The sequence below is a fragment of the Bombina bombina genome, chromosome 5, assembly GCF_027579735.1.
Source record: "Bombina bombina isolate aBomBom1 chromosome 5, aBomBom1.pri, whole genome shotgun sequence".
Classification (NCBI taxonomy): domain Eukaryota; kingdom Metazoa; phylum Chordata; class Amphibia; order Anura; family Bombinatoridae; genus Bombina; species Bombina bombina.
This window is the reverse complement of record NC_069503.1, coordinates 904155686-904175479: the sequence shown is the minus strand read 5'-3', so window position 1 is coordinate 904175479 and position 19794 is coordinate 904155686. Positions and strand designations below refer to the sequence as shown.

The 19794-nt window shown below is 34.7% G+C and overlaps 1 protein-coding gene across 1 annotated transcript in view; it reads left to right on the top strand.

Moving 5' to 3' along the window:
* Positions 1-19429, top strand: part of TOX (thymocyte selection associated high mobility group box) — a 505432-nt gene extending 486003 nt beyond the window's left edge. The window contains exons 8-9 of the mRNA XM_053715064.1: positions 16268-16419; positions 18281-19429. Of these exons, the coding sequence (XP_053571039.1) occupies positions 16268-16419; positions 18281-18317 (189 nt within the window). The 3' untranslated portion in view covers positions 18318-19429. The remainder of the gene's footprint in view (positions 1-16267; positions 16420-18280) is intronic.
* The last annotated feature ends 365 nt before the right edge of the window (positions 19430-19794 follow it).

The following is a 19794-nucleotide window of genomic DNA, read 5'->3' as shown; positions in this document are numbered from 1 at the left end:
GTTACTTGTACACAATTGTCCCCAGTGGGGGTTTTCATGCAATCCTAACTTATCCTATCTAGTTACAAACTATCACACACTCGGAGCTGCACTCTTAAATTATACACCATACCTATCTCACTGTTGCACCTATCAGAACCCGCTGCGCCTGGCACATGACAGAACCTTATACATGCCATACCCCTATACAGTAGGGGTTCATAGGAATCCCCTGAGTAGACCTTTTACACCACTTATTTAGTCATCGCCAATCGTAAATTCAAACTTACAATACAGAATGCCAAGGGCTTAAATTCACCCACAAAAAGATCCATAGCCCTTAACTGGTTTCATAAACAGAAAAGTGAAATCCTTTTCATACAGGAAACCCACTTTTTGCAACAGTCTGATCCAAAGTTTACCACAAAACATTACCTACTAGGATATTTTAATTCACATGCAGTCAGGAAAAGAAACAGAGTAGGCATACTATTCCATAACTCCCTGCCCTTTAATTTGCACACTTAACACACTGACAAGAACAGCCGTTACCTGATACTGTTTGGGGACCTCTTCCACAAACCCATTACGTTTGTAAACATTTATGCCCCAATACAGGCCAGGCACAATTTTTTAGAACTATTTCTAAAGAGATACTAGGTGTAGCAAAGGGTACAGTCATCTTGGCGGGGGATTTCGATGTCATACTTAACCCCTCTTTGGATCATTCCAAAGCAAAAACATCACACCCTCCTAACTCCCTTAGGGTGATCATGCAATGTTTATGCTCTATTACACTCTTAGATGTGTGGAGGATCCAACATCCAGCCCAAACAACGTTCACCATCTTCCCCAATCCCAACAAAACTCATTCTAGACTGGATTATGTTTGTATAGACAAGCTGAGTTTACCCCTTGTTCAAGATTCTGACATTGCGCGAGTATTTCCAACACAACGACACTGACCAAACCCCACCATTAACGACATGGGAAGCCCACAAGGCAGTAATAAGGGGAGAATTCCTCATACAAAAGGCTATCTTAGTTAAAACATACAAGACAGAATATAACAAGCTGTTGCGCCAATTTTGTGAAACTGAGCTTGCCCACATGAGCAATCCCTCAAGTGACACAAACACCAATAACCTCCTAGTAGCAAGACAAAACCTTAATAACTTGTTGAACAAAGTAGCACATAGAAAGGCCAATTATCTTAAAAAAATATACTTTACTGAGGGCAATAAAGCTGGTAGTCTACTGGCAAGATCTCTTAAAAAAACAGACATATGCAAGCTATATCCACAAAATGACCAAGACAGATAATATGGATACTTTTGACTGTAGAGAAATAGCCAACACTTTCAACACCTACTATATTGATCTCTACAACATCCCCCCGACCAACTTGTCTACTGACATCCCCAAGATAGATCAATACCTAGAGAGGGCTTGACTCCCAGTGATCCCAGAAACTATATTGCAATCCCAATTGATAATAAAGAAATCTTAGAAGCAATCAAAAGTCTATCCACGTAAAAGAGCCCAGGGCCGGACGGGTTCACTAACCTCTATTATAAACAGTTTGGACAAATATTAACACCGCATATAGCTAAAATGTTCAATACACTAGACCAGGAAGGACACTTCTCGCCACAACAATTAGAAGCCCACATTTTGGGGATCCATAAACAGGGTAAACCAGCAAATGACCCGAGCAATTATCACCCTATAGCTCTATTAAATGGAGATATAAAATGTTTTGCAAAAAATATAGCCAGAAGGCTAAATCCCATTATGCCCTCCATAATCCATGTTGACCAAGCTGGCTTTGTGCCACGCAGGGAGACCAGGGACAATACTATCAGCTTTATGCCTGATAGAATATGCTCACGCAAATAACCAACCCATGGTCCTGGTCTCCACTGATGCGGAGACAGGCGGAACTGGGTTTTCTTGCATAGAACGTTGCACTCCTTCGGTTTTGGAGAAAAAATGATTAAAAGAATATTCCATCTCTACACCACACCCACAGCAAGGGTGGGAGGGAATGGAGTTTTGTCCCAGGGCTTTTCGATTTGTAACGGTACTAGGCAAGGTTGTCCGCTTTCCGCTCTATTGTTTGTATTAACAATGGAGGCATTGGCATCCCATATCAGGAACAATCCGAATATTGCTGGACTTAAAATAGGGCAGAATGAATACAAAATATTCATGTTTGCAGATGATGTCTTATTGACAATCTCATCCCGATTGATTCCCTACCCCCCATTAGAAGAATTCGATAACTTTGGTAATCTATCTAATTTCTCAGTCAATAAACAGAAATCTGAAGTTCTTAATATAACTCAGCCAGGGAAAGAATTTAGATGTCTCCACCAAATCTGCCCATACAAAGCACACTCGGATAAACTAAAATACCTAAGCATACATTTAACATCTCAAATATCACAACTCTATGACAATAACTATAAGCCCCTACTTACATGGTAGGACAGACCACTCTCTTGGTGGGGAAGAATGCAATCCATCAAGATGACCATACTCCCCAGAATATTGTACATATTTCAAACTATACCAATTTCTCTCCCTAAATCCTATCTCCTGCAATTACAAAAACTAATCAATACCTTTATATGGGGCAAAACTCGCCCTCGTATAAATGCAGCAACTATGTATAGATCGCTGGAGGGGGGGATTGGGAGTCCCTAAACTTGAATCCTATTATAAAGCTATCATACTACAACAGATTCTAGATTGGCACAATAAAAAAGAAGATAAGGCCTTGATCTCCCTGGACTCTCCGATTCTAAAAACCACAAGCCCTGGTGTTTTATGCTGGATGCCTAAAAATGTACGGCCCACACTCTGCTATAAATCACAAATCTTTGGACACATATTTGGTGGCTGGGATCACTTGGTCTTGACTACACCGAAAATGTCCACTCCTTATTCCCCACTGACCCCAATATCTTCAAATATGGAGTTTATGGGAGGATATGAATAAAAGGGGAAACCAGTGATAACACGGGATATCCCCTATACAGTCCCGATTATTGAAACCTTAGAGCAGGGGAAGTTAAAGTCACGAACGAACATCCACAATGTATTAAATGGGGCAGTTACCTCTTGGCTCAAACATTCACAATTAAATCACTTTATACAACACAACCATCTTAAGCAAAACCTCACTAGAACCCCAACACCCTTCGGACATCAATGCCTATCGGCCACACCCCCCAAGGGATCCCTTTCAATATCCAAAAAGATATTAGACACAGCAAGCCAAACTCCACTCCCTCCCTATACAACACAATGGCAACGGGAGATGGGTATACAACTAGACGAATCTGACTGGACCAACATATACCGAAACACTCAAAGATCCTCCACATCTGCTCGTTTACTAGAGCTAAACTATAAAGTCATTCTCCGCTGGTACTTGACACCTACTAGGCTCCACAAGATTTATCCTCTTTCTTCCCCACCGTGCTGGAGAGGATACAAAGACACGGGTAATATGTCACACATATGGTGGAAGTTCCCCAAACTCTTGACTTTTTGGAAAGCGATAGAACACACACTGAAAATACTACTTGGACAGGACTTCACTTTAACACCAGAAATTGCGTTACTGAATAAAAGCACTAACTGCAGATGCAGAATACTTTCCCTTCTCACACAGTTGTGTTGAAATAGTGCAAAACTCCTAATAGTGCGATATTGGAAGTCTTCATTTATACCCACACACCATTTGTGGAAGGAACAAATGAATGAAACTCTTGCACTAAAACAGTATGGCTTCTATAAAAGGAATAAACTCCCCCTCTTTCTAGAGGCAAAGTTCTACTTGGAATCTTCAGAAAAATAATCCTTAATTCGGACCCGTCACCCCGAAAGACCAATCATCTCAATTATAGTTAGCAAATAATAAGTAACCACTACCCCATCACACGCACCAACTTCTTTAAATTCTGAATGTATTTATCTCATGAGACACTTATCTCGTCTCATAGAAAGCATTGTTTGATGTTTGATTTGTTATTGTTTAACAGTGTTAATTGTATAAAGCTAAGAGAGTTTCAACATGCGCTACTGTCAGTCATCTGGGTTGTTGGTATTACCAGATGTCTTATTTTCTTATGTTGCCAGATATGTATACCCTTGATGATGACTACTTGGAATCTAATCTATGTAACGTTGAATAATATCAAATGTTTTGCATGATATGTTGTAAAAAAAAGCTCTCTTTAATAAAAAAAAAAAGGAAAAAAAAGTATTTGTTTAGCTTTTTTTCTTTTTTTTAATCTATCATTGTACAATGTTATCCCGGCCCACTTTTTTATGACAAGTCCAATGAACATCCAACCACTGTGTGTGTCATATGACGGAAATAGGAATTAAAAGATTTAAGTTATACTTTGGCAATACTTAAGAGACAGACTAATAAAGTTATGGTATATGACAAGGGGGCAGGACTGGGAATGGGTCAAAGGTGTGTGTACGTATGTATATATATATATATATATATATATATCGCCATATAACTAGCTAATGAGCTGTTCTTCGTTCCTGGTAGAGTACTTCTCTCTTTGTATGTATATATATATATATATATATATATATATATACTTAAGTTACTTTGAAAAAGTACAGCACCTGAAGTAAATGAGAAATAGATTTTTTGCATTGTCTAATATGGAATTTTCTTCACACCTCCATAGAAGTCTATTATGTGAGGGATTTAAGGCTATCCAAAATGCACATTTTAGGGCTCACTAGACTTTTACTTAAGCTATAAAAAATAACTTTGGACTTGTAATATGAGAGAAAAAAATGAATGGTATGGATTGCACTCAAGCAATGTTAACTTCTTTGCTACCGGTAATTTCAGAGAATAACTTACACCAAGTACTAGAGAATTTTTAGCATTTTTGCTATAATTCATTTTAAACAGTAATAAGAGCTTTTGGTTTTTAGTTACCTATAGGGAGTGCAGAATTATTAGGCAAGTTGTATTTTTGAGGATTAATTTTATTATTGAACAACAACCATGTTCTCAATGAACCCAAAAAACTCATTAATATCAAAGCTGAATAGTTTTGGAAGTAGTTTTTAGTTTGTTTTTAGTTATAGCTATTTTAGGGGGATATCTGTGTGTGCAGGTGACTATTACTGTGCATAATTATTAGGCAACTTAACAAAAAACAAATATATACCCATTTCAATTATTTATTTTTACCAGTGAAACCAATATAACATCTCAACATTCACAAATATACATTTCTGACATTCAAAAACAAAACAAAAACAAATCAGTGACCAATATAGCCACCTTTCTTTGCAAGGACACTCAAAAGCCTGCCATCCATGGATTCTGTCAGAGTTTTGATCTGTTCACCATCAACATTGCGTGCAGCAGCAACCACAGCCTCCCAGACACTGTTCAGAGAGGTGTACTGTTTTCCCTCCTTGTAAATCTCACATTTGATGATGGACCACAGGTTCTCAATGGGGTTCAGATCAGGTGAACAAGGAGGCCATGTCATTAGATTTTCTTCTTTTATACCCTTTCTTGCCAGCCACGCTGTGGAGTACTTGGACGCGTGTGATGGAGCATTGTCCTGCATGAAAATCATGTTTTTCTTGAAGGATGCAGACTTCTTCCTGCACCACTGCTTGAAGAAGGTGTCTTCCAGAAACTGGCAGTAGGACTGGGAGTTGAGCTTGACTCCATCCTCAACCCGAAAAGGCCCCACAAGCTCATCTTTGATGATATCAGCCCAAACCAGTACTCCACCTCCACCTTGCTGGCGTCTGAGTCGGACTGGAGCTCTCTGTCCTTTACCAATCCAGCCACGGGCCCATCCATCTGGCCTATCAAGACTCACTCTCATTTCATCAGTCCATAAAACCTTAGAAAAATCAGTCTTGAGATATTTCTTGGCCCAGTCTTGACGTTTCAGCTTGTGTGTCTTGTTCAGTGGTGGTCGTCTTTCAGCCTTTCTTACCTTGGCCATGTCTCTGAGTATTGCACACCTTATGCTTTTGGGCACTCCAGTGATGTTGCAGCTCTGAAATATGGCCAAACTGGTGGCAAGTGGCATCTTGGCAGCTGCACGCTTGACTTTTCTCAGTTCATGGGCAGTTATTTTGCGCCTTGGTTTTTCCACACGCTTCTTGCGACCCTGTTGACTATTTTGAATGAAAAGCTTGATTGTTCGATGATCACGCTTCAGAAGCTTTGCAATTTTAAGAGTGCTGCATCCCTCTGCAAGATATCTCACTATTTTTGACTTTTCTGAGCCTGTCAAGTCCTTCTTTTGACCCATTTTGCCAAAGGAAAGGAAGTTGCCTAATAATTATGCACACCTGATATAGGGTGTTGATGTCTTTAGACCACACCCCTACAGAGATGCACATCACCTAATATGCTTAATTGGTAGTAGGCTTTCGAGCCTATACAGCTTGGAGTAAGACAACATGCATAAAGAGGATGATGTGGTCAAAATACTCATTTGCCTAATAATTCTGCACTCCCTGTATGAAAACAATATATATTTTGAAGTAGACAACCCAATGTATTGATCTAGGACCTTTGGTATATTTGATGCTACTATTTGGCTGCCATATATGATCATATACAAAAATATGTTAACTTTTTCTCAAACTTTGGGATTCTCACTAAAATTATTTACACACAACTACTGCAGTCATAAGACAAATGGTTTTAAAAGCTTCTAGGGTATCCCCTTTGTTCAGAAATAGCAGACATGCATGGCTTTGACATTCTTTCTTTGGCAATTAGAAGGTTAATTGCAGCTGTGCACCACACTTCTGAAATTCCCGGCAGTGAAATTTTTAATAAATTAGCTTGTAACGTTAATATTTTCTCTAGTGTAGGGATTAGCCACCCACCTGACACCTCCCACCCCCTGATCCCTACCTGATGCCAACCAAACAACTTTTTTCTCCCTCCCCCAACTGGTCACCACGATCTTAGGTACTGGCAAACAGTCTGCACGTATGCAAGTTATGTTTTTTTTTTTTATTATTTAGAGCTAGATTACAAGTGGAGCGCAAATTAACGATCCCACTTGAACATTAATTGCTCTAGATGTAAGATGTTTTTGCTGCTTCCAAAACAGGCCTATTATTTTGTTGTTGATACAATCATATATCTCCTCCTTTAACAAAATGTTCTCTTGAATCTGGACTTTTTTTTCACAACTAATCAATGTGGCACTCACAAAATGTTCTATTACCTGTTACATAAGACATTTTTACAAGTCAATTTATTGCTCCTTTCTTTTATCAAATTCCTGATAACAAAGAAGAACTGTACATTTTAAAGATGAAGGAAAGTCAAAATTATACTTGCATGATTCCGAAAGAGCATGTCATTTTAAGACACTTTTAAATTCACTTCTATTTTCAAATGTGCTTCATTCTCTTAGTATCCCTTGTTGGATAAAGAATAAGGACATATCCTACACTAGTGGGAGCTAGCTGTTGATTGGTGCCTGCATACATTTGTCTCGTGATTGGCTCTCTAGATCAGCTAGCTGTCAGTGTTCCTTCAGCAAAGGATAATAAGAGAATAAATAAAATTTGATCATAGAAGTAAATTAAAAGGATGATTAAAATAGTATGTTTTATCCGAATCACAAAAGAAAATTTGGGGATTTCCTGTCCCTTTACTTATGGGGTCAATCAGTTATACCAGCCCTTGTCGCAACAGTGCATTCTTCCAAATGTTTTTCTTTGTCTATGCAGAGCTGACCTGAAAGTTGCCATCCAATATTACATCCTTGGGTATGTAAACATTAAAATAGTTTCTAAATATATCCATTTTATGAGTTTATATTTTTTAGTTTGCTAATGGGTATAACTGACATTATTTAATTTGAATACATTTAATAAAACAATAACTAAAACATAACATATTTTAAACAAAATATTATTGACATAATGACATTTATAACGTTGGTTCCAAATTTATATTGGTACTCTTATAGCTGTTTTTGTAACAATACATTTTATTCTTTATCCACCTACAACATTAACACCCTTTGAAAAATCTTTATTTATCATAGAAATCCATTTGAACAAATAATAAGTGTTATTATTACATTTAAAGTAGTATTATATGAATTTAAAATGTTTTGCATTTCAAGGTCATATTAGAAATGTTGTTGTATTACAAATGTGATAGAAACAGTTATTACATTTTTTTCAGAACTTATGAAAGTGTCTGTCTGCTATATCACTCACTGACCTTTATTTACTGAATACAAACATGTTGTGTTGTTTAATGAAACATTCTTTTCATGATTTAGCCCACTATATAGCCTCATTGTAATGTGTGTTGCATGATTTGAACCATCCTTAGCTGAATACATTGGCACATTATTCATTTTTTAGTCACTATATATGTACAGCTATTTTCAATCATTGTGTCTTTTCAGCAATGTAAATTGGAGTCATTTATTTCTCCTCAGGCTAGAAAAATGGAAGCTGAGCTCTGCCAGATTTTTTTTTTAAGTTGACCTTGACAAACCAATCTCCCCTGTATGAAAAAGACACTTGCAGTAAATTTGCCTTGTTATTTGATTTGAGGTATTTTTCATCTATTTAGCAAATTGGTATTACTGGAGGTTGGACAGTTTATATCATTTGGAAACTTGCATAATTGCTTGATAAAGACTGACACATTCTCAGAATATATTGATCTTGGGTTCCTTATAAGACTAAAATAGTTAAATACTAACTTAAAGGGACAGTAAAGTCAAAAGTAAACTTAAAGGGATAGGAAAGTCAAAATTAAACTTGCATGATTTCGATAGAGCATATAATTTCAAGACACTTAAATTAACTTCTATTTTCAAATATGCTTGGATTTTTTGGTATCCCTTGTTGAAAAAGAATGTGCACATATCCTACATTAATGGGAGCTGCTGCTAGTTGGTGCCTGTACACATTTGTCTTTTGTGATTGGCTGACTAGATGTGTTCATCTTTCTGCCAGTAGTGCAATGATGTCCCTTCAGCAAAGGATAACAAGAGACTAAAGCAAATTTGATAATGAAAGTAAATTGGAAAGTTGTTTAAAATTGTATGTTCTATTCAAATCATGAATTAAAATTGTGGGGTTGCCTGTCCCTTTAAATGGATTTGATAGACCATACAATTGAAAAACAACTTTCCAAACTACTTCTATCATCAATTTTGTTCAGTTCTCTGGCATCATTTTTTAAGAGTAATCCTAAGTGAGCTCAGGAGTGCATATATCTAGCAGCAGTGTTTGCAACAATGTTTATAGCAATTTTATACATATTTGCAAGCACTGTTGCCAAGGAATGGTACAAACACTAAATGGCATCAAAGTTTGCAACTATGCATAACATTGCTATAAACATTGTGGCAAACTCTGTGGCCATAAGGAGAGAAACATGAATAGTGCTGTTCTAATAAAAGCTATATCTATTTCAAGCGTGTATTTTAGTATGCTCCATGCACCAGCATTTTAAACACAGCACTTATTAATTGCTGTCATAAAACAAGCCCCACTGGGTCTCTGAGTAGCTGCAATAGGTAAAATTGTGGTGCACAAAGAATATCTAGCTATGCTTCACATGCACATGCAGAGGAAAATGCTAACACTAAACCAGAGATAACTTTTACTAGAAGCATTTTTGTCAATGTATGTATATTGCAAATATGTTTTTTTATTCAAAGATGTAAATCATCTATGTGCATTTCATTTTTGACTGGAATGTCCCTTTAAAAGTGCAATATAGACATATTTTATTTTCCAATACTGCCTTAATGATCCAATATATTATATTATTAACCATATCAACTACACCCACTTAAGCAGATATGTAGATTGCTGCAAAAATACCCACAAATGCACTAGCCCTTTGCATTTGTGTGCATCTTGGTATGATGACAGCATATTGCTGCTACTCATTTGGTATGATAAAAGTCATACTGGTATAATGACATCATATTGCTGCTACTCATTTGGTATGATATAAGTCATACTGGTATGATGACATCATATTGCTGCTACTCATTTGGTATGATATAAGTCATACTGGTATGATGACAGCATATTGCTGCTACTCATTTGGTATGATATAACTCATACTGGTATGATGACATCATATTGCTGCTACTCATTTGGTATCTTATAAATCATACTGGTATGAAGACAGCATATTGCTGCTACTCATTTGGTATGATATAAGTCATACTGGTATGATGACAGCATATTGCTGCTACTCATTTGGTATGATATGTCATACTTGTATGATGACATCATATTGCTGCTACTCATTTGGTATGATATAAGTGATACTGGTATGATGACAGCATATTGCTGCTACTCATTTGGTATGATATAAATCATACTGGTATGATGACAGCATATTGCTGCTACTCATTTGGTATGATATAAGTCATACTGGTATGATGACATCATATTGCTGCTACTCATTTGGTATGATATAAGTCATACTGGTATGATGACAGCATATTGCTGCTACTCATTTGGTATGATATAAGTCATACTGGTATGATGACAGCATATTGCTGCTACTCATTTGATATGATATGTCATACTGGTATGATGACAGCATATTGCTGCTACTCATTTGGTATGATATAAGTCATACTGGTATGATGACAGCATATTGCTGCTACTCATTTGGTATGATATAAGTCATACTGGTATGATGACATCATATTGCTGCTACTCATTTGGTATGATATAAGTCATACTGGTATGATGACAGCATATTGCTGCTACTCATTTGGTATGATATAAGTCATACTGGTATGATGACAGCATATTGCTGCTACTCATTTGGTATGATATAAGTCATACTGGTATGATGACATCATATTGCTGCTACTCATTTGGTATGATATAAGTCATACTGGTATGATGACAGCATATTGCTGCTACTCATTTGGTATGATATAAGTCATACTGGTATGATGACAGCATATTGCTGCTACTCATTTGGTATGATATAAGTCATACTGGTATGATGACATCATATTGCTGCTACTCATTTGGTATGATATAAGTCATACTGGTATGATGACAGCATATTGCTGCTACTCATTTGGTATGATATAAATCATACTGGTATAATGACAGCATATTGCTGCTACTCATTTGGTATGATATAAATCATACTGGTATGATGACATCATATTGCTACTACTCATTTGGTATGATATAAGTCATACTGGTATGATGACATCATATTACTGCTACTCATTTGGTATGATATAAGTCATACTGGTATGATGACAGCATATTGCTGCTACTCATTTGGTATGATATAAATCATACTGATATGATGACATCATATTGCTACTACTCATTTGGTATGATATAAGTCATACTGGTATGATGACAGCATATTGCTGCTACTCATTTAGTATGATATAAGTCATACTGGTATGATGACAGCATATTGCTGCTACTCATTTGGTATGATATAAGTCATACTGGTATGATGACAGCATATTGCTGCTACTCATTTGGTATGATATAAATCATACTGGTATGATGACAGCATATAGGTGCTACTCATTTGGTATGATATAAGTCATACTGGTATGATGACAGCATATTGCTGCTACTCATTTGGTATGATATAAATCATACTGGTATGATGACAGCATATTGCTGCTACTCATTTGGTATGATATAAGTCATACTGGTATGATGACAGCATATTGCTGCTACTCATTTGGTATGATATAAATCATACTGGTATGATGACAGCATATAGCTGCTACTCATTTGGTATGATATAAGTCATACTGGTATGATGACAGCATATTGCTGCTACTCATTTGGTATGATATAAATCATACTGGTATGATGACATCATATTGCTGCTACTCATTTGGTATGATATAAGTCATACTGGTATGATGACAGCATATTGCTGCTACTCATTTGGTATTATATAAATCATACTGGTATGATGACGTCATATTGCTACTACTCATTTGGTATGATATAAGTCATACTGGTATGATGACAGCATATTGCTGCTACTCATTTGGTATGATATAAGTCATACTGGTATGATGACAGCATATTGCTGCTACTCATTTGGTATGATATAAATCATACTGGTATGATGACAGCATATTGCTGCTACTCATTTGGTTTGATATAAGTCATACTGGTATGATGACAGCATATTGCTGCTACTCATTTGGTATGATATAAGTCATACCTTTTTTTAAATTCTCTAAATCTAACAGATTTGAAGTTCTATGGGGGTTATTATCCTTTCTACAAAAAAGCCTCTAATTCCATGTGAATTTAAAAAAATCTACTAAAGTACTAAATAATTTTTATATTAAAGTATCAGGTAAATGCTTTGATTGTATATAGAAATCACAATTAACCCTACACTACTAATTAATGGAGCACCAAAATACAAACCTCATTTTTTACAATAAACAAACTTTGAAAAAATGTATAATTAAAGGGACAGTCTATCTGAATTTTTAATTGTTTAAAAAGATAGATAATCCTTTAATTACCCATTCCCCTGTTTTGCATAAACACCACTGTTATATTAATACACTTTTTACCTCTGTGATTGCATTGTATGTAGCCTCTGCAGACTTCCTTCTTATCTCAGTTATTTTGACAGACTTGCATTTTAGCCAATCAGTGCTGGTTTATTCATAACTCCAGCGTGAGCACAATGTTATCTATATGACACACATGATCTAGCGCTGTCTAGCTTCGAAAAACTGTCAAAATGCGCTGAGCTAAGAGGCGGCCTTTAAGGGATTAGAAATTAGCATATGAGTCTACCTAGATTTATCTTTCAACAAAGAATATCAAGTGAACAAAGCAAATTTGATGATAACAGTACATTTGAAAGATATTTAAAATTGCTTGCCCGGCTTTGATAGCAGTGTTGCTAGTCCACTGGCGGTCGAACATTAACACTCCCTGACCTGTTCTCTAATTTTGTACATTAAGTAGGAGCAACTTGTTATGACTTCCTATATTATGCAAAATCTCAGATAATAATTACATTTCTATTATACTTAGTTTATCACTCTATAAGATGTATAAGTTTTTCTGGATGTTCAAATTATGAAAAGTTTATTATGCGTTCAAATAGGAAACAAAAGGAAAAAGAGGTAACACTAGATTATGAATATTTTACTTTGCATTTGCATACAATGCCCATTACTTTCCTTACGTATTATGTATTTTGGGAGAGCTGAATATGTGATGTTTGTATTAAGACCTCTTTGCTCTCTTTTATGATGATATTTCATTCTCACATAGATAAACAATGTCATGTATGCAAAATTTACCAAAACGATGCAAAATGTATATTATGTTTTTGTTTTTTCTTTCTTGTATTGCCTCTATAAAAAACTTTGATTAAAAAAAAAAAATTGCTTGCCCTTTACCAATCATGAAAGTTTGATTTCGGCTTGACTGTCCTTTTAACATTTTACAGTATAATTCATATAAATTACACATCATAGACACATGCACGGTACACCCATAATGTCCCAGCTCAAATTTATGACTAATCAACTTACAAGTTTGGCTATACTTTTGAGAGTGAAAAGATTAATTTCACTCATGCCAATTCATTTTGTCCTTTCACACTGTATAAATGATAGCTACGGAATTTAGCTGCGCTATACAAAAAAATGATAATAATAATAATAATAATGTAAACACTTGTATTGTAAGGGGTATTCATTCAGAATGGCTGTTGTATTAGTGATTTGCATTTGTATAAAGTGTAACTTGTGGGTTTCTGATAACAATGGGACTTACGGTTTAGCTTTAGCTCTGTTAATTTGCATTTGAGTGATACTAACCCTCGAGCATCAAAACTTTACTTTAAACTTGTAATACAAGCGAAACTATGCTTGCAATATACTTGCAGTAGTATTTTCACACAAGCGCAATTTATGCTAGAAATTCCATGAAAAATAAATCTCAACTTGTAATCTAGTCCATGATCTTGAACTGTGGGCTTTATTGTGAGCAGTTTCCTGTTACTGCTAATCGTTTGACATACTTCTACACCTTGGTTTATACCAGTATGTTATAGCCCTCATGGACCAAACATTGTATCTCCATGATTATAGAGATGTAATGTTTGGTCCATGATGGCTACAACATACTGAATTAACAACATGAAATGTGAAGTCTTGAAAAATGCTTAAAGGGACATGAAACCCACATTTTTTCTTTCATGATTTAGAAAGAGAATGCAATTTTAAACATCTTTCTAATTTACTTATATTATCTAATTTGTTTTATTCTCTTGATATTCCTTACTGAAAAGCATATCTAGATATGCTCAGTAGCTGCTTATTGGTTGATGCACATAGAAGTCTCGTGTGATTGGCTCACCATGTGCATTGTTTTTTCTTCAACTAAGGATATCTAAAAAATGAAGCAAAATAAATAATAGAAGTAAATTGTAATGTTGTTTAAATTTCTATTCTCTATCTGAATCATGAAAGAAAGATTTTGGGTTTAGTGGCCCTTTAAGTATAAGCCAAAAAGTCGACTTTCCTGTTAGCGTTTTTGGAACTTACGTTGCTTTGTAATATATATATATATACATTAAATATTTAGGTCTAGATTACAAGTGGAGTGCTAAATTATTGAGTGCCCGTGAGCTTGCAGTAGCAATTATCACTCAGAAAATTCACCAGAGATCTGATCTCTGGTTACTTTTCTAAAAGGGCCCAAATGCCCTCAAAATAGAGGGCATTATAGTTTTTAATGTTTGAAAAAATAGCATTTTTTAACATCAAAAACATCTGCACTCGGCAGTTTTTAGGGTCTAAAGTTGGTGGGATTGGGTGTTAGAAAAAACAGAACTGAAAAGTGCCTTTACATTGCAGTCTATGGCAACTGTGTGTTCCCTGTAAATATATATGTATATGACTATATACATATATATTTATGTGTTAATATGTGTAATAAATATATATTCATATACATACATTTTAAAATGCTACCCATCGCTGCGCTACTTACCCCCTTCACTGAGCAAGGTTCTGATGCCATCTGTGACGTCATCAGGACAAGGCTCCCATTAGATCCTTTGGAAGCGTGCTCTCATGAACACAATGCTTCCCAGCAATGTAAACGCGAGTTCACGTTCTCATTGCTGTTAACTTCTATTATCAGTGCACATTAGCATGCGCTGCTATTACACAGTGGAGCACAAATTTTCATGAGAGCGATATTTAGCACTCCCCTTGTAAATCCAGTAGAGAGAAAAAAACTGTAACAACCTGGCACATTTAATAAGATCACATTGGTCTTACTTCCTCAGAGGTTGCTTATTGTTATACATAAACATTCCCAACTAGAAGATACTAGTGTTTTTCTTTTGTGCTATATTTATGCAGGATATGAACATTTTGAGTTTAGTGTCACTTTAAAAAGACCTTGTGATGTCTGACCAGCTATTCTTCTTGAACACATGTCAAGGTCAGGAATGTGTCAGTGAACTTTTGTTTTTACGCCCCTTTGCCTTTTAATACTGTTTTTTAAGCTATAGTGTTCTCTGGTCATATGTTAAAGTTTTGTAATTTGAGATTGTCCCCAGTATCAAAAACATATTGTTGTTTTTAATTATATTTTGGTCACAGAAGTATTTAAGTTTACATTACCATGATGTACATTCATTTATCAAATTTTATTAAAAAAAAGATTAAATAGTGTTTTGAAATGGTTAAAAAAATATTTGTTTTAATTTTAATATAACATGAGGTTTGATTATTATTCTTTTCTCATTATCTTTGTGCAAATAATTTGTACAGAGCTGTGCTTCATTTTTTTTTTGTTAGTATAAAAAAAGAAGTGCAAATAAAAAGAAGCAGATGGTCCTTTTGTGATTGAATGAAGAAAAGGGTTTTAGAGAACAATGCATGAATAGGTGTAGCCTAATAAAACTCTCAACCACCTGCTACCAGTCTTTTTTTTAAAAAAAGATTTTGTTGCATATTTTGAAAATGAACAAGCAATGTATCCTTGAGTTTATTATTATTACTACTTATAATAATAAAGAAAAAAAATCTCTCAAAGACAGATAAAGATTGTCTGTTTTCTGAGTTCTTGTTTCTAGATACAATTTTTCTCCTTTACGTATTTTTTGCAAAGATGCTATAACTTATTGTATTTTGTATATGTTTTAAACATAGTGAATATTGTTTTTCACTATTTTTCCTGTTTTACTGTTATTTAGGGATTTACTCTTCAACCTGAATATCAGAATCTTATCAACCCGACATCTACAGCTGCTCAAGTTGTTTCACAAGCGATGGAGTATGTTCGTTCAGGTTGCAGGAATCCTCCAGGACAGACACTAGAATGGAACAATGATTACTGCAGTAATGGGTGAGCAATCAACCAGCACACTCTAGTGTTAAATTTCTGGTATTTATACATGAAAAGGCCTTGAAAAGGATATATAGATCACCTTTGACCAACGTCTAAAATTAATATATTATTATTTACTTTATATCAAACTCTAAGTACTGTTGTAAATTTATTATGTTCTTATTAAGTTTTAACAATATGCATGATCACTTACTGAAATGGGATTCCCTTATATACAAGCAGTTCTTTAATTCCAATGACAGATTATCTGCCTACATCTAAAAACTATTGACATGTTGAAAATAAGAATAATCTAATTATCACTTAATGGTGGTAATATAGGAGCTATGTGGTTTTAATATGGTGGTTATATGGTGATAATATTGTGATAATATGGTGGTAATATGGTAGCTATGTGGTGGTAATATGGTGGTAATATGGTGGTTATGTGGTGGTTATATATTAGTAATATGATGGTTATATGGTGGAAATATGGTGGTTATATGGTGTTATATTGTAGTAATATGGTGATTATATGGCGGTTATATGGTGGTTATTTGGTGGTTATATGGTGGTAATACGATGGTTATATGGTGGTAATATGGTGGTTATATGATGTAAATGTGAAGGTAATGTTTTATAGATTAAAAACAGAGAAAGAAAACCCGAAATGAAAATGTACAAATGTATACAAATGATGTGTTTTCTTTAGTGAGACAGTACTTTTTTGATCTAAAAATAAGAAAACCTGAGCTTCCTTTTGAAATTAATGTTCCTTTAACACAGGGACTAATTTTCTTGTGCTAAATTGAGAGATTGAGACCACTGTAATGGTCAGAACATGCTTGTGCAAAGCAATTTTTTACATTTCATTTAACTTGAGCCCATACTATCCCTAATGGCCAAATGAGAAATGTGAAATCACAGAACAGTATTGTGATCTACAAGTCAGCGTTTAGAAATCTACTCATAGAAACCAAACTGGGAAATTACTGCAAAGTTTCTGAATTCTGTAATCAGGTAGATTTGAAAAGTATAAAATAGATTTTGTTTGACTAGGGATTTCAACTATTATAAAGCAGCTGAGAATTAAATAAAGAATTTGTCATTTTAGAACATAAGAATATTTACCAATTTTTCTGTTTCATTGTATTCTGTGTGTTAAGGTTGTTTCCTGCTTAATAGGTACTGTAACAATTGAGATACAGGTTGCAAATGTATTGCAATGGGGGTCTTGTGGAAGTAATCACAACATAATATGCAAGAGAAAATTATGTTATCTTGAATAAAGCAAGGTGCCCACTTTTCATAGCTCACAAATATAGTCCCAATGCCCTCTGGACTGGGAAGTTGAAGGCTGGTTTAAGGGAAGCGAGACTAGATGACTTGAGGATGGAGCTAGGTAACACAGGTGCCATTGATCAATTCCATGGCAGAATTCTGGGTAGTTTGTAGATATGACCATGCATGTTAGGGAAGAGATTGGGTGTGGCCTTGTATGATAATAGGTTGCTTGTCACTGCTTTTAAAGGTGCAGCTAAACATTTTCCTTGTAGTTAAAAATAATATATTGTTGTTGTTGGTATAGTTTGTAAAGTGCCACCAATTTCAGCTGTGCTAGAAATGTATAGCACTTTTTTTCTTGTGATTGTTTTATTAGCAATTATTTAGACTAGTATGGCTACAGTAGTCAAATATTATTCATGTTTAAAAGGGCATTATATTTTCTAGTAAACAATAAAATTAAAAATAACAAACAAAACAAATGTGTTTTAAATACCTTCTTTTAAATGCAGCAAATATTCCATTATGATACAATCAATAAATTAATAAACTATGTTTATTAAAAGATAATTTTCTTTTTTTTTTCTTTTTTTAGAAACATGCAGAGAGACAAAGCACTGTACCTAACCTGAAAATAACAACAAGCATACAAGCTACTTTTGGCTGAGGAATGCAAGGGCAACTTTTCTCATGGATGCATCATGTGATTTTATTAGAAAATACAAGTTGCTAAGCACTTAGGACATTTGAGTTTGTGGGTTACCCACTCTGGGAAAAAAATAGTCTTGCTTCTTTCCTTTTACTCTTAAAAAATCCTTAATGAACATTGTTCTTTTTCCTACATACTGAAAGAAAATTGGACCATTCAGATTTTATGTTGGTTTTGCTGTGAAGTGCTGCGCTAGTAACTGCCTTAGCAACTGTAGATGTCTCGGATAAAACTCCTGGAATTTTCCATTGGTTTTCATAATGGTTGTTTATATAAAACTACTAAAGACTTTTTCAATGACTTGATGTAGCACTCATAGCAAGGTTGTAAATAGCATTGGTGTCCACTCTCCTAGAGTATAAAATGTGAATGTTTTTGTAGCTAAATTGCATTTCAGAACTGGTTAATTTCAGGAAAAAGGGCAAAATTGGCAAACATTCATATTTTTACTTGTTTTTTTAATGCTTAATATGTCTATATTTTCAAACCTTTAAGGGAAACAAAAGTCTCCAAATGTTATCAAATAAAGTTTGGGGTTGTCTCATTGATGGAATGAGAGAAAAAAAAATCCTACCGTGGGATATAGGGAAAGCAAACATGTTTATTTTGTACTGCATTAAAATGGCTTTTTTTGTATCACTTCTTGTGTAATTGTTAGTAAATGTCATTATGTCCTTATATGTATAAATCTGCCAAATGCTTACATGTTATGTTACTAGATGCAGAAACAGATTGGAAACAGCTAAATTATAACCTTGATATATGGCTATGTATTATTGTTTCTCCATACTGTGTTTGTATTTAATTAATCTTTTTTTTTTTTTTTATGGAGCCCATTGCGCCTATTTATGAAATAATAAATCTAGGTGTTTGTAAGTAATTTTCTTAGCATTTTAAATATATTTCTTTGATGTTTTACCTTCTGCTGGAAAAAAACATTGGATTCACTACTTGTGAACAGATTTCCTTTCTACTGTGACATTCAATAAAACCAAACTTGCATTTTTAAGGTAAAAAATAAAAGCAATCAACTAATTTTACTTATTTATTTATTTTAGTTTTTGTACTTACAGTTTCTTGGCTTACAAGCTATACAAAAATTCACTACTACACATTTACAAGAATGTAGCAACTGTTTTTGTTTATAAAGTGTAGTAAAATGATATAAGCCCCTAGAGTAAGCAGCATAGAAAAGATATGATTCTACCTCTTAGTTCTCAATCAGGTTTTGGCTGCAGAACTTGGCGAGAGAGTAGTGATAAATTGTTCTTATAAGCTCCTATGATCACACGTCAAATCTAGTGAAAGAACCATGAAGCAGGGAAAAATGCCCTAGTTTTGCTGTATTTAACATGAATATGAAAGGTTTTTTGACAAATGGGAGAATTCCCTCAGGCCAT